Raw genomic sequence first — 15,635 nt, forward strand, 5'->3', positions numbered from 1 at the left:
CCCCAAAAAAAAAAAAAAGTCTCTGACCATCAATGATCAAAACATAGCCTTGCAATCTGAGACTGGTAGACAACAACATTCTGTCTAACAAAGAACCTGAACTCCATCACAAAGTGCACCCTTTCAACTGACTTAGACTAGGACCAACTCTTTAAGGCTTTAAGATCACTCCTCAGCATCCCTCTCTCTCAAGTATTGTCCTGAAAAAGAGTGAGTGAGAGATGTTGAAAGCAGTTGCAAATGGATTATAGGAATTAATAATACAGAAACAAAGAACTGGATAATGTGAGAATGACCAACTCTCCTTCACCAATTCTCTCTTCTGTCCCAGTTTCTTCAAAGACAACACCATTTCACCAAACCCCAATTAAACAAACACAGCCTAACACTAAATTATTCAAAAAAAAAAAAAAGTTTCTTTATCCCAATGTGGTTCATTTATTTCTTTATATTTCTCTTTCTCCCAAGTCCTTGCACAGGCTCAGACAAGGGCCTTCTGTTATTCACTCTTTCTCTCTCTGTCTCACACACACATGCAGCCTCTTCGCCGTAAGAACCATCTTTTCAACTCAGAAACTGTTGTAATGAAAGGCAGAAAGAACAACAGCATCTCCATTTTTGTGGTGGTCTTCTCCATGTTCCTCTTTGGGGTCTTCATGTACAACGAGGACGTTAAGTCAATAGCTGAGTTCCCATTCTCAAGGCCCAAAGCTCAAGAAATCCAAGAAGGGAAATTGGAAACAGACGATTCTGTTCAAAGGGATAACAAGAATGAAACTGTCACGGTAACGGTTACCAAGAATTCAAGTGCTCAACTTGAGAAAAACCAGGATGAGGATTCTGAAGGAACCCAAGAACCGATTGATTTGAAGTCCATTGTAGCAAAGGAGAAAGAGGAAGAAGAAGAACAACAACAACAACAACAACAAGAAGAAGAAGTAGAAGAGGTTGTCTTGCCTCCAGAAGAGTGTGACTTGTTTACAGGGCAGTGGGTTCTTGATAACGTGACCCGTCCTTTATACAAAGAAGACCAATGCAAGTTCCTCACTGCCCAAGTGACATGCATGAGGAATGGAAGACGTGATTCTCTCTATCAGAATTGGAGATGGCAACCCAGAGATTGTTCTTTGCCCAAGTAATAAGCACTTTTGTTCTTTCACTTTTTTTCTTTTCTTTTCTCAATGTTCTTCAGTTTTCTGTTTTACTTTAATGATAATAATAATAATGGTCTTGTTGATTTAAATTAGTATTAACTTATTTAAGGTTCAAACCGAGACTTTTGCTTGAGAAGCTTAGAGGGAAGAGGCTTATGTTTGTTGGAGACTCTTTGAATAGGAACCAGTGGGAATCAATGGTTTGTCTGGCCCAATCTGTTATTCCTCATGGCAGAAAGAGCTTGAACAAGATTGGTTCTCTTTCTATCTTCAGAATTGAGGTTTGTCTTTTTCTTCTCTTTTTTTTTTTTTTTATTGGTGTTCAAGTAGGGGAAATATGGCTGGCCATTCTTGTCCACATAATGATTAATCACAAGCAAAATAATGAGACTGATAAAGTGATGATGTATTCTTCTTCATTAATTATGACATTTATTGGATAGAATCAGTGTTAGACACTACTAATTTGATGACCAATTTGGCTTATTTAAATACCAAGTCACTTATTTATACTAATTTGCCTTTTGTCTGCGAGCTCTGTCTTTGGAATATTGTCACAATTTCCGGTAGTTAAGGAGGGGCAAGCTGTGTCCAGGGACAAGGAATACCCTATATAATAGGATAAATTTTTTGCGGTTCCATATTACACACTAAATTGAAATGTATATGGTCATGTATTTATGTGGCATAAGAAAAGAACAAGTTGTCAAAAAAATGGGTGTAAATATAGTTATGATTGATTAGCTAGCTGGTTGTGTGTCTGCAGGATTATAATGCTACAATAGAGTTCTATTGGGCACCATTCCTTGTAGAGTCAAATTCAGATGATCCAACGATGCACAGCATATTGAACCGAATTATCATGCCTGAATCAATCGAAAAGCATGGAGTGCACTGGAAGAACGTGGACTATCTAATCTTCAACACCTACATATGGTGGATGAATACTTCAAACATGAAAGTTTTGTAAGCACGACATCATTTTATACTCCAAATCTATATTCTTTCTAAGTATGTTATTTTTGGGAAAATTTCACTCTCCTATGAGTTTTGTTAATTATCATTTATCCCCTTATAAAATTTTTGAATCATTTACATCCTTATTTAAATTTCTTTATCATTTATCCCTTGACTTAAAGTTTCTTTATCACTTACCCCCTCACTTAGGAGGGTAAACGATAAACAAACTTTAAGTCAGGGGATAAATGATTCAAAATTTTAGAAAGGGATAAATGATTATAAAAAAAGTTACAGATTTTTTTAAAGTTTTTCCTTTATTTTTTCGAGCAAATTCATGAAACTGATTTGTGTTTGTTATGTTTGTGGGGTGACATGCAAAAGACGAGGTTCGTTTGATGAAGGATCTACGGATTATGATGAAGTTCCTCGGCCTATAGCATATGGGATGGTCCTCAAGACTTGGTCACAATGGGTGGATGACAACATTGATCCAAATCGCACCAAAGTTTTCTTCATGAGCATGTCCCCTCTTCATATCAAGTAATGCTAAACTCTTAATTTCTGCTTTTTCATTCTTTTTTTTTTTAAAAGTGATTAATTCTTGGGTCAACAACCAAACATTGCTTTTGTAAAAACCAATGAGTGTCTAATTTTTAGCTCATGCTTTTACATCACCTTTAATGGGTTAGTTTTCTTTGCTGTCCCCCCTACCCACTTTTTGGGGTATACTATTGGGTTATCAAATTTGTCTTTTTATGAAGAGCTTAACTACTAACAAATCCTTGCTGTGATCCTATTTAATAACATGGTTGGTGTTTTAACATGAGATCTTTGGTAGTTTGGTTGGTGACCCACTACTCCTATCAATACTTTTATGTTTGCAATCTTTATAGAGTGGACTTATAGATTATGAATTTTAACATTTTTAATTTATGCATATATGAATTTGTAGGAGTGAAGATTGGGACAATCACAATGGTATAAAATGTGCAAAGGAAACCATCCCAGTTCTCAACAACATGTCCACCCCATTACAAGTTGGCACAGATCGTAGGCTTTTTGTTGTTGTCAACAATGTGACACAGTCAATGAAGGTTCCAGTGAACTTTCTTAACATCACCACCTTGTCAGAGTTTAGAAAAGATGCACATACCTCTGTTTATACTATTCGTCAAGGGAAGATGTTAAGTCCAGAGCAACAAGCTGACCCGGCTACTTATGCAGATTGTATTCATTGGTGTCTACCTGGGTTACCTGATACATGGAATGAGTTTCTTTATACTATGATCATTTCTCGATCTTGACCTACAATGTATAGATATCTTCACATATTCCCCCTCCTTTTTTTCTTCCTCATTTTCCTCTTCACATAATTGTTATTATTTCTCTTTTTACTTCAAAACATTTGTTTTTTTCCCCTTCAATGCCTCAACTTTTGTTAGTGTTGTCTCTGTGAAGTTCTTTGAGACATTTCTTTTAGCTTTCTTTTCTTATAGATTGAGAGACCTAGGATTATTGCCTTTTTACCCTTTTATTTCTTCCTCATGTTTCTTCATCAAGCCAATTGTACACTGAATCTTTGAAGAGAAAATAAAGTAATTACACATTTTACGTGATTGCACTTAGTCACATCAATATTTTTGTATAAAGGTTTTTCTAATTTATGTTTCAAGTAAACAAAAAATGTATATTAGGATATCACGAAAAAAGAATTGGCAGAATTATAAATCAACAAGATTTTGTCATGTAAGAAAAAGAAAAAGAAAATTAGAATCTGTTTCAGTAGTTACAGTGTTTGTTTTTAAAGAATTATGCAGTTGGATGCGCGGAAGCGTTTATACCGTTGCGGTTTGGGATGTAACGAATCATCATCGTTTTATAGTTATAGATCTTCCAAACTATCTCTCAAGGGAGAATAGGGTTGGTGTGTGGACATTCTCACTATCATGAAGATGATCTTATCTCAACCATAAAGTAAAGACCCTTGGAGGGTGACGACTATAAATGTAAAATATATATAAGTTACAAGAAACTCTAACCCTAAGTTTGGACTCTTAAGTTTTTTTTGGCTCTTTTTACATATTAGGTCCAATTGAAATTAGGGTTGGCAAAACGGCCCAACCCGGCCCAACCCGCATGCAACCCGAAAAAAACGAGTTGGGTTAGGGTTGGCTCGAAAAAAAAAACTAGCCAGAAAACCCAAGGTTTGGCTCGCGGGTTGGCTAAAAAATATGGCTCGTGGGTTGGCTTGAAAAAATAGCTCGCGAGTTGGTTCGAAAATTGCTCGCGGGTTGGCTCGTTTTCAGCCTATTTAGATGAACTTGTAGTATTAATGCACCAGCTGTGCGGCTTCCATCAGCTTAATTAAACAAAGGGTTACAAGATAAGAAATAAAAACAAAATATTCTAGTTTTGAATTTTCTTCACAACAAATTTGCACCAACATCAAGAAACAATCAGAACTACTTGCTACCAAGTGTTGAACCAAACAGAGCCAACACAGCCTAACAATATAAAAATAGCAGGGATGTGAGAAGATTAGGGACATAGGTTTAGAAGAGGAAAAAGGAAGATGACATCATGTGTGGGTTTTGTTCATTTTTGTATATTATATTTTGTATTTTTTTATATAAAAAAATAAACTCAACCCGCGGGTTGGCTCATTTTTTTCAAGCTGGCTCGGGTCGGATTGGCAGCTCATTTTTGCCAACTTAATCTGACTCATTTTTTACGGGTTACGAGCCAACCTGACAGGTTGACTCGTTTTTGCCAACCCTAATTGAACTTTAGTGAAAGAGCAAAACTCAACATCTAACACATAAATTTTATAGACATTTCATAATATAAAAAAGACATTGCCAAGTGCCAAAAGCTAATAGGAAGGTTAGCGTTCCTATTAGCGATTGTGAAATTTTTGGAACAAATAATCTCATCGAAATTTATATAAAATTTTACAAAAAAAAAAAGTGTAAGAACTTATAGAGGAAAAGAGAGTATTAAAATATTTTATCAGAATAATATTTTTGCAGTTACTGTAGATAAGTTATCTGCATTTACTCCCAAAATGACGTTGTTTTGGGATTGAAAAATTAAATAATTATAATTATAAAGATTATAATAACCCTGAAATAAATTAAAATTATAAAAACACCATGATTTTCGCCCTAAAGCGATGTTGTATTAGGCTTACTGCAGATAACTTATATGCAGTAACTGCAGAAAAAGCGAACACATAGTTTATTTCTATTAAAAAAGCATATATTAGGTCAATAATGTACTGGTTCTTAATATGAAGGGTATGTGTGATAAAAGAATAATATTGAATGAGGTAGTGTTATGATTGTATTTAAAAAAAAAAAAAATATTTCATTAATGGATAAAGAATTTTTCCGGTCAATGGAGATAAGTTATCTCCGGTGAGCCAAAAACAATATCGTTTTGGGACAGAAATCAAAGTGTTCTTGTAATTCTAATATATTACAAAGTTATATTAGTCTTTATCATTATAATTTTTTAATCTTATAATCCCAAAATGACATCATTTTGAGCTCACTGTATAACTTTATCTCCAGTGATCGGAGAAATACTTTTTCCTTTATTAATTATTAAAATAATTTAAAAATAATATAGATAGAACTGCAAAGCCCGTTTAATCCTTAAAGTGAGGCCCGGCCCATTCTATTTTCCATTACATCGCTTCACCAGCCGCGTTAAACTTAGTTAGGGTTTTTTCCTGCGGTACCTTCTCTCATCAGAGCTTTCAGCTATTGGATTTGTCTTCCTTCTCAGCTCGTAACCATTGTTGTTTTCTTGTTTTGTGCAGAATTATTTTTTCACAGCTGATTCGAAAAAGCCTAAGTTTCCAATATGAGGTGTTTACTTTCGTTTCCTACTTGTCCCTCTGTTCTCTTATTTTAGCGTGTTTATGCGTTTTGCTATTCATCATTTTTCATTGATGATTTGTGTTGGTTGCATTTCGTATGGTGTTTCTGATGTTGAGCAAAATTGTTCAGTGCAATGACGCGCTTGAAAATCTAGGGTTTCTGATCTGTTTTTGTCTGTTGACTGTGCAGTAAGCTTCAGAGTGATGCTCTAAGAGAAGCTATCTCAGGAATCATGGCTGATTCCAAGGAGAAAAATCGTAAATTTGTTGAAACCATTGAACTCCAGATTGGGCTGAAAAACTATGATCCACAGAAGGATAAGCGTTTTAGTGGCTCTGTCAAGTTGCCCCACATCCCTCGCCCCAAAATGAAAATTTGCATGCTCGGTGATGCTCAACACGTTGAGGAGGTATCTATCTGCTTTCAAACTGTTCTGTGGATAGGATCTTCAATTAGGTGCTTTAATGAACCCGAGTTGCAAATTTGAATCTTCAATTAGGTGCTTTATTGTATTCCATTTAGTGGTGTGCTAGTTAATTTTTTTAATTAATGATTCTTAGTAATGTTTCATTTTCTTGAAATGATACAATGCGTATGTAATTTTATGGCCCCGGTATTTGAGAGCAATGTCATTCATTTAGGTTTTATGGTGGTGATTTTATAGTGTGTGCTTTAGAGTTTTCTTAAATAATAATCATTCAGTTGTTGCCAATTTTGTTGTGTTAATGTTTGTTTCTCTAATCTGCAGGCAGAGAAGATAGGATTGGACTACATGGATGTTGAAGCTTTGAAAAAGCTCAACAAAAATAAGAAGCTGGTAAAAAAACTGGCTAAAAAATACCATGCCTTTTTAGCTTCTGAGGCAGTCATAAAGCAGATTCCCCGTCTTTTGGGTCCTGGTCTCAACAAGGCAGGCACGTTTTGGTTTTCTTTAGGATTTTGACTTTTGAGCTTTTTGCACATTCCTATTGTACTTGGTGATTTGTTTCTGTTTTTATCATTTAAAATGAGGCATTGCAGTCTTTTTATTAATCTCCGGCCACTTTTGTTCTATATATATTTTGTTTTGAAGTACTAACTGCATAAAAATCTCTTTAATGACTTCTTGTATCCTCTGGTTGATGCACTATCCACCCGCTTCCCTTGCCTGTAGTGAATTGCTTTGTTTGAAAGAATTTCTGTATTGTCTGTTTCTTTCACATTTCAATTATTGCTTTAGCTGATTTTGATATTTTGCATGACTTTCCAGGGAAGTTTCCTACACTTGTCACTCACCAAGAATCTCTTGAGTCAAAGGTTAATGAGACTAAGGCCATGGTAAAATTTCAGCTAAAGAAGGTGCTCTGCATGGGAGTAGCAGTGGGCAATGTTAGCATGGAAGAAAAGCAAATCTTCCAAAATGTGCAACTGAGCGTTAACTTCCTTGTCAGTTTGTTGAAAAAGAACTGGCAAAATGTGAGTAATACACTCTCATGACATATAGTAAAATCATTAAAGCTTTTATTTTACTGTGCTTTTTTTTAAAGCTATATACTTGTATGTTCTTAGATTTGGTGTAATTGAGGATTCATCTAGTATAAGAATAGTCTTCAATATTAGATGAGCCTCGGTTGAATCCATGCTTTTAGCTCCTGGGTTTTACCTTCTGGTTTAATGGTTTGTAAGATAATACTCTGCTTCTTTGGCCCCTACCCTGCCCTTCTGCTTTCGACAATAAGCTAGCAATAATGCCCTCAACTTCCATTCCTAGTATATCACTGTACATAATGTGACCTCAAATCACCGGTTTGGCAAATTCTGTTTTAGTTTGCATCTCTTTGTTGAATTTGTTGCCTCAGATAACTTCGGGAATGCTTGGCAAGACCTGATTTGCGAATAGTGCTGCGTGTTGAATTGTTTTCTGCTGTTTCATGTTCTTGGAATATTCAATCTGGTTGAACCTGTCAATCATGTAATGCAAACTATTGTTGGTTTCAGGTTAGATGCTTGTATCTGAAGAGCACCATGGGGAAATCTTACCGTGTATTTTGAGGAAATTTTTTTTCTTTCCAGTTCAGTGAATTTGTAATCGCGCTTAATACATTACCTTAATAGCTGGATAGGAATTTTCTTCTTGTTACAGTTTTGTTGGATGATTTTTATGATTAGTGTTCCGTGATCTTCTTCTTTAAACGTTGGACAATATAGGCGTGCTATTTTCGGGCTACCCGTCTTTACTTGCTAATTGCTATAATAACTCCTTGCCTACTGCTTCTGCTCTTAATTGCATTTATCCATTTTGGTGTGTTCAATGGCCTGTTATTTTGCTGAACTAATGCTAAAATCGGGTTGAAGTGTCAGTTGTTCTCATGTTGTTAAGAGATAAAAACTTGAATTTAGTAGGTGATGGTTGTATTAATGGGTTTATATTATGTTTTTCTAATGCCTCTTTTTTTCATTAACTTGAAGGGTGGATATTGTGTATTTGTCTATCTATGTTAAGAAGTTTTTTAATATTTAATTATTTATTAATATAATGTGGATGTGAGGATCGAGCTTTTGAATATTTGATTACCAACTCAATCCAAAACTTAAAGCGTGTTAGATGATGGTTAAATTAATAATTTTATAAAAATAATTTAAGCGTATGTCAATCAATGCTAGACATTTACTATTGTTATAAAAAAATTATTAGAAGGTAATTTTGTACATAGCTGATAACTAGGCAATATTTATTCCATTAATTTCGAAAGAGTTTCTTTTATAAAAAAAAAAAAGGTACAATATATTTGCTCCTTTTATATTGTAATTTTGGCTGGAGCTTAAACTTTGCTTCATTTAAGATACCTTGTTTCTTTACCCAAAAAAAAGATACCTGTTTCAAGATATTTGTGAAAAAGTTTTATTATTCATTTTTTACAATTTTTTTCGTCAATATGTATTCATATGAAATAAAATTAAAGTATTAATAAAGTAAGAAATTATTTAAGATTTTAAGTGTACTTATACTTTTTAATAATTGAGAATATTGACTTTAATAAGTAAAAGTTTCAAGCAATTAGTATTTCAAAATAAATAGAGGTTTTTTCCCCATGTTTATTTAGGGAGTGGATTCTATTGTATGCTAATTAGCATGACCATGTTACGTGGGACAATCATAATTATACATGAGTGAGAAAAAATATAAGGATAGGAAGTTACACAATTATAATTATTGATTTAATTATTAATGGTTAAGATCCTCCCATATGACATTATCATGTTAAATTACACGTGAGATGATCCATTTTCGTTTATTTATATATTGAGGCAAGACAGTTAGTGATATCATGAATGTAAAGATTCCTTTATTTTAGTGATACGATTGTTTGGGGTTAGACAAAAGCTCCTAACTTCCTATGGTTAACAAATATAAAATAAGGGTTATATTTATCTTATGTTAATAAGATATACAAGTTTTTTACATACACAAAGTAAAGGTGAGTCTCACATCTATTTTTTCTCTCTCCTCTTACACGTGGATTTCACTTGTAATTTTATTTTTATAACATAAGATAATTAATTTTTTACAACATAAAATAAATACAACCCATAAAATAATGTTGTCATAGTAAGTTCCATTGTGTCTGTCTTTTTTAAGCACTCAGATCATATCCCTTGTCCTACTGTGTGCAAAGAATAAAATGAATTAAGTTATAATTAAATGGCTAAAATTGTATAAAAGTACGGTGATGTGTTGTAAGTATACGTGAATAAAAAAGATGTATTAGATTAAGATTTTAAAAAATTATTTTGATTAAATTTTTTTAAAGATTTTAAAAGATTATCTAAAATTGTAGTGACTTTAAAGACTTTTTTTAAAAAAAAAATTATAATTAAAATTTATAAAATTAAATTTTAAAGAATTTTAATAGAATTTATAAAATTCAAAAGCACAATATGAATTCATAAGATTTTAAAAATTCATATAAATTTTTAACAAGCATTCAAAATTAGAGTTAATAACAAAGAAATATTTGGTTGTGCTAAAACGACAGATGAAGACATGACAGAGAAGATTGCTTGCAACAACATTATAAAAAAAAAAAAAAACGTTTCAAAAGAAGAAACTAGGGCTGGCAATATGGGCCAGCCCGCCCCGGCCCGCCACTAGCCCGCCCAAAATGGGCTGGCCCGCCCCGGCAATCCTAATGTGCTTATGAAACCAAGAAGATCAGTGTTTAATAATCTGCATATAAATATGCATCTTTCAATCCAAAAATAATAATAAAAAAATAAAATCATATCAGGATAAAATAGAATAACAAAACAAGTAACAAAGTGTTGTATGAGCAGTCCACAACAATTCAAAAAAGCCACTTGCAAGCAGAGAAATCTAAGATACGGAGCTACATAACAATTGGGTAACCTAAAAAAAAAAAAAAAAAAATGACTTGGCGGGCTGACCCATATGGGCTGGCGGGTTTGGCGGGGCGGGTTTGGCGGGCTGGTGGGTTGAAAGACTCAACCCAGCCCGCCCCATTTGGCAGGCGGGGCGGGCTCAGCCCATTTTGCCGGCCTTAGAAGAAACATGAGAAAATATTCATTCTGATTAGCCAAATTAGTCCTTTCTTCTTTCTTTGTTTTTTAGTAATCACTATAGGTATCTTTTCTTTTTCTTTCTTTTTTTTGGTAAGTCTATAGGTACCTTTTCAATATGGGTAGCGTTGAACTCCGATGTAATATAAAACTAACTTTTCAATATAAAATGTGAAGTTGTTTTGATTTTTGTGTACTGGCACAAAAGTGTAGAGCTCATTTTTTGCGGTCCCGACCTTGGTGGGACTTGTCTAAAAATGAAAACAAAAAAGGACTGGAAAGGAATTTAAACAATCAACCAGACAGCGGACCTCCCGGCGGCAAAATGATTGGATCCACCAATCACAGGAAATAGGGTTCCGCTCCTCGGAATAGTTAATTCGATCAACAATAGAGTAGTTGGGAGGGAAGCTGTTGAGAAGTCTCATAGGTTTCGGTTCCGGGCCACTTCGCGATATTGTGCCAATTCAAGTTTAAGATAAAGACATAAATAGAAGAGAAATTTTCATTTTTTGGTGAAGGAGCATCCAATAAAACATGCACCGGGTGCATGTTAAAAAAATCCAAAAGTGTATAACTATTCAAGTGGTGATAAGAAACACAAAAATCGAAAAATTAAAATAATGTTTTAAACAAGGTTTTTTTTTTTTTTTATGATGAACCCTAAAATTTGATAATACAAATTCTGCTTCAATATTCCACAAAAGCACATATATCATATATGAATAGAGAGATCTTGACACGTAGAACAAAAGCCCTAAAAGTTCTCAATTTAATAAAAAAATTCATCTATTAATTATACAGTATCAACTTTTATAAAAAAAAAAATCCACAATTTTCTGATTCCAATTAACAACAATTCATTTGTATAGTTTTAATAAAAGGTTAGGGTAGATTGTGAAACACTAAATACAAAAATCTCAAGAAATTTCAGGAGTTATGATGAGATTGAGAGAGAGATATATTATTTATATTTTTCACTAAAAAATCTTCATAAAATCTACACTAATAAAAAATTCATTAAAATTATCAAATTTTTTAATACCACAAGATTATTTTTCCTTTGTTTAAAATTTTAATTGAATACATCGAATTTGGACAAACTTTAAAACAATCTTTTAAAATCCTAATCGAATATCACATGACTTTTTTATAAACCTTTAAAATTTTAATTGAATAATCAAGAATTTTTTTATCCAAAAATAATCCATTAAAATTCTATAGAATCTTAATCTAATATAACGTCTTAAGATTTTTCTAATGAATTTTTCTCTATGAGTATATATTTTTTTTTTTTTTGGTTTTTGTTCAAAAGAATCGCACCATACACATTATCCACGAGAAAAGGGAAATTTTTTTAAAGAAATAGCAAAAAAAGGTACGTGACCATTAAATCCTTCATACTATTAAGGGAAAATATGAAAATTGGTATGTCGTTGAGATGTATGAGATGGTCAGTTGGTCACCACTCAGTTATTTGTATCGTCTCTTTTTTAAATTGTAACTTATTTTTAAGTTAAAGTTAAAAAAAAATTTAAAAAAAACTAAAAGCTATTTAGTGATTATTTAAAAAATTTAGCTTAAAAACACATATTTCAAGAAAAATCTCTCTCTCTCTTTATCTTTATGGCTTTTCATTCCAAAAAAAACACACAATTATAAGAGCTTAAAAAAAACTTATCATAGAAATTTTTAACTTTTTTCTTCATTATAAAAAAAGAACTTTTCATTATCAGAGTTTTTCTCAAAACTTGTTTGGCTTAACTTATGCTAAAAATAAGATGATCTAAACAAGCATTAAAAAGCTTAAAGCTAAATAGGTTTTGAGAAAAGCTCTTATAATGAAAAAAAACTCTTTTTTATAATAAAAAAAAAGCTAAAAGCCAAAAGTACATAGAATTTTTTTTTTAAACTCTTATCAGCTTTTCTTGAATTGTGTATTTTTTTTAATGAAGAGCAGTAGAGATAAAGAAAGTTTTTTGAAATATATGTTTTTAAGTAGGGTTCGTTTTTTCTACAGTCAATGTAGATAACTTATCTACATTGAGCCCAAAACGATGTCGCTTTGAGGCGGAAATCAATATATTTTTGTAATTATAATTTATTTCAGAATTATAATAGTCTTTTTTATTATAATTTTTTAACCCAAAACGACGTTGTTTTAAAAATGAATGTAGATAATTTATCTACATTCACTATAGAAACATTAAAGCCTTTTAAGTAACTTTTAAACTAAAATTTTTATGTAATCAATAGGGGTGTTAACGGGCCGAGCCAAGCCGAGCTTTGGTCTTAAAAGGCTAAGCCTGTATTTAAATATATCAGCCTGACCAAGCCTGTTACCTGTTATAAATATAATTATTGGTGTGTGGCCTGACTTATTTACAAAAAATAAAAGTCTGGTTTAGCCTGTTAGCCAATTTAAAAAAAATAAGAAAACAAAAAATTATCCAAACAGAATATACAATCTATGTTGTACCGACACCGATACGGGACACAAGATACGACACGATACGACACTCTGACACGTTAATTTTAAAAAATGTTAAATTTCGGCACGTTAGAACACATTTTGATATTATATAATATTTTTAATTTGTGTAGTGTATATTATATTTAATATTCAATAATTTAACAAAAAATAAAGCTAAACTTCTAATATCCATCAATTTTGCAAATAAATATAAGATATCCCAAATATTTATATTAAACTCGAATAAAATAGTAATAATAATCCAACGAATCTAATAGTTAAAACTCAAAATGCAACGCAAGTACGCAACGTAACCTTTGAACCTTTTTTGAGTCTTTGGAACGAGTATTGAAGTGTCGAGAAGTGTCGAAGTGTCGGTGAGTATCGGGAAGTGTCGGACACGACACGTTAGGGATTTTGAAGTGTCAGTGCTTCATAGTATATAATCAACAACACTAGTAATTTCATAAATATTCATAAATTCAATATATATCCAAACCGCATAATATAGAACAAAATCATTCAAAAAATCTGTTTAACCAATAAAATGGGGTGAAATGGATTGAGAATAAATAGAGGACTATTACAAGTAGTATAAAAAATATAAGAAATAATATACTAGACCAGTCTAAGAGTCTCTAAGGCCGAGCTTTTGAAATTGGAGCCTGATACCTTTTTATTAAACGAGCTTTTATACAAGTTCAAGTCTGGTGGTAACAACCAATTTTAGACATGTAAGCTCAGCCCTTCACGAGCCGAGCCAAAAGCCCCTGGTTTGTTTAGCACCCCTAGTAATCAACAAACAATTTTTAACTTTTTTTTAAAAAATAAATTAGCTTTCACTTGTAAATAATTTCTAACTTAAAAAATTGAAGATCCATACAGATTCTAAGGTACCACTTAACCTGCTTAATAATATCTTGAGAACAATAGCCTAAATTACTATGCAATTTCTACCTTGATCATTGCCTATGCGGATAGCCAACGAAATCTTCAACATATGATCATGCTCCAATTTTTTTTAGATAAACTGGAGATATCTTAACGCATTTTTTTTTTAATTATCTTTTTTTTTTAAATACGACTCTTAAAACTAGCTTCTTATTAAAATAAAAAATATATTGAATCACTTTTACTGAAAAAAGTATGGGCAAGACTAATCTTATCTCCTTTCGAAATAGAGGCAATTTTACTCTTAGGAGATGTTTGGTTCAGGAGAACTATCAAGATTTCTAGTAATCCATAAGTGGGATTACTTGTTTGCTTCGTTTGGTTCAAGAGAACCAAAAATTTTCCCACTTTTCATGATTGCCTAGCCATTGTCTTTGACGTGTAAAATTGCAGCAAAGTTATTGTGCGATTTGACCAAAATTAATGTGGTATTGTGAGAAACATAGTGAAATGACAAAAAGGGGGTAATTTTGTGACAATACTACCCTGTCCAATAATGTGCGATTTGACCAAAGCTTACCGTGCAAATTTTGTGACACTCGATGGGGACAGTGTTTTGTAACGTTGGGCAAAATTTAAATAAAGGTTATTTTGGTCATTAATATCAATTTTTTCATCAATATTTCACTTTCAACCAAACATGGACTCATATAATTTAACTTAATTTCTCCAGCAATATTTTGGTCAACCAAACAATTGTTTTTAAACTTCCCTACCAAATTTACTTTCCTATCATTTTTCTAATAATTACATTTACCTGATTAAATTTTTTTTATCATGAACCAAACACAATCTTATTCCCAACAAAAAATTTAGTTTACCACACCAAAATTAAATACATTATTCTTGTACCTAGAAGGATTAGACCCCCACCCGAAAAGTATATATATTTTTATTTATTAGAATATTTAATGACAGCTCGAACAGCAAAACAAAAACATCTATTCCTACAGGAAATAGTACAACACCACAACTAGTTCATTTTGTACCCGACAATCCCTAACGCCAAAAAGTAACACCACTGATCCACACAAATCAGAACCTTGTAATATTTCAACAATTTCCAATATCCCATTTAACAAAGTATGAAGTAATACAAAGTTACAAACCCTTATTTGAACCAAGACGCGTACCAACGTAGTACATTCCTGGGAATGAGAAATTTGGAGCGGCAAAACATAACAAGCAAATTACGAATGGCCCTTTCACTTTTTCGTCTCAGAGGTTCAAAGTATTTGGCCCCTACTTTGTCCCCCCCCCCCCCCCCCCCCTAAAATTTGGTAAACTTTAATACGTCTGATATATCATCTCAAAAATAGGTAGAATCAAAATTTAAATACATAATTCTTTTAATAAATTCATGTCTAGTTAAATAGTAAAAACAATATATAAATTGTTACAAAAAAAAATATATATATAAATGAGTTTATGTATAACCACGAATACTCAACATTATTTTATATACAATCCAAATAACGTTGTGTTATCTGCTAAAAAAAATGTTTAACTAATATATATATATATATATATATATTGGTATAATTAATTTATGGTTCTAAATTTGCTTTATTAGCCCGTAAGAAGATGGGATTGCTTTTTCTTATGTCATTGGAGACAAGATTATCTCTTATAGAGACATCTTCAAGTGAATCCTAC

The 15,635-nt window shown here is 32.3% G+C and overlaps 2 protein-coding genes across 4 annotated transcripts; both read left to right on the top strand.

Moving 5' to 3' along the window:
• The first annotated feature begins 502 nt into the window (after nucleotides 1–502).
• On the top strand, nucleotides 503–3,536 carry LOC133318614 (protein trichome birefringence-like 28). 2 transcript variants are annotated; one of them, XM_061520637.1, is made up of 6 exons: nucleotides 503–710; nucleotides 948–1,135; nucleotides 1,264–1,435; nucleotides 1,921–2,120; nucleotides 2,496–2,654; nucleotides 3,067–3,536. In XM_061520637.1, exons 1-6 carry the CDS (start codon nucleotides 534–536, stop codon nucleotides 3,416–3,418), a joined length of 1,248 nt encoding a protein of 415 aa, XP_061376621.1. In that variant the 5' UTR covers nucleotides 503–533; the 3' UTR covers nucleotides 3,419–3,536. The 2 variants fall into 2 exon arrangements, with proteins under 2 accessions (XP_061376621.1, XP_061376620.1); XM_061520636.1 differs by having other exon boundaries at nucleotides 503–1,135.
• Nucleotides 3,537–5,833: 2,297 nt separating this feature from the next.
• On the top strand, nucleotides 5,834–8,251 carry LOC133318602 (large ribosomal subunit protein uL1). Of its 2 annotated transcripts, XM_061520614.1 has the most exons (6): nucleotides 5,834–5,852; nucleotides 5,938–5,986; nucleotides 6,188–6,407; nucleotides 6,747–6,912; nucleotides 7,248–7,453; nucleotides 7,976–8,251. In XM_061520614.1, exons 2-6 carry the CDS (start codon nucleotides 5,982–5,984, stop codon nucleotides 8,027–8,029), a joined length of 651 nt encoding a protein of 216 aa, XP_061376598.1. In that variant the 5' UTR covers nucleotides 5,834–5,852; nucleotides 5,938–5,981; the 3' UTR covers nucleotides 8,030–8,251. The 2 variants fall into 2 exon arrangements, with proteins under 2 accessions (XP_061376598.1, XP_061376597.1); XM_061520613.1 differs by lacking the exon at nucleotides 5,834–5,852 and having other exon boundaries at nucleotides 5,853–5,986.
• The last annotated feature ends 7,384 nt before the right edge of the window (nucleotides 8,252–15,635 follow it).

This window comes from Gastrolobium bilobum, unplaced genomic scaffold (assembly GCF_033153095.1).
Source record: "Gastrolobium bilobum isolate Gb01-03AN ecotype WA unplaced genomic scaffold, APGP_CSIRO_Gbil_v1 utg4519, whole genome shotgun sequence".
Lineage (NCBI taxonomy): Eukaryota > Viridiplantae > Streptophyta > Magnoliopsida > Fabales > Fabaceae > Gastrolobium > Gastrolobium bilobum.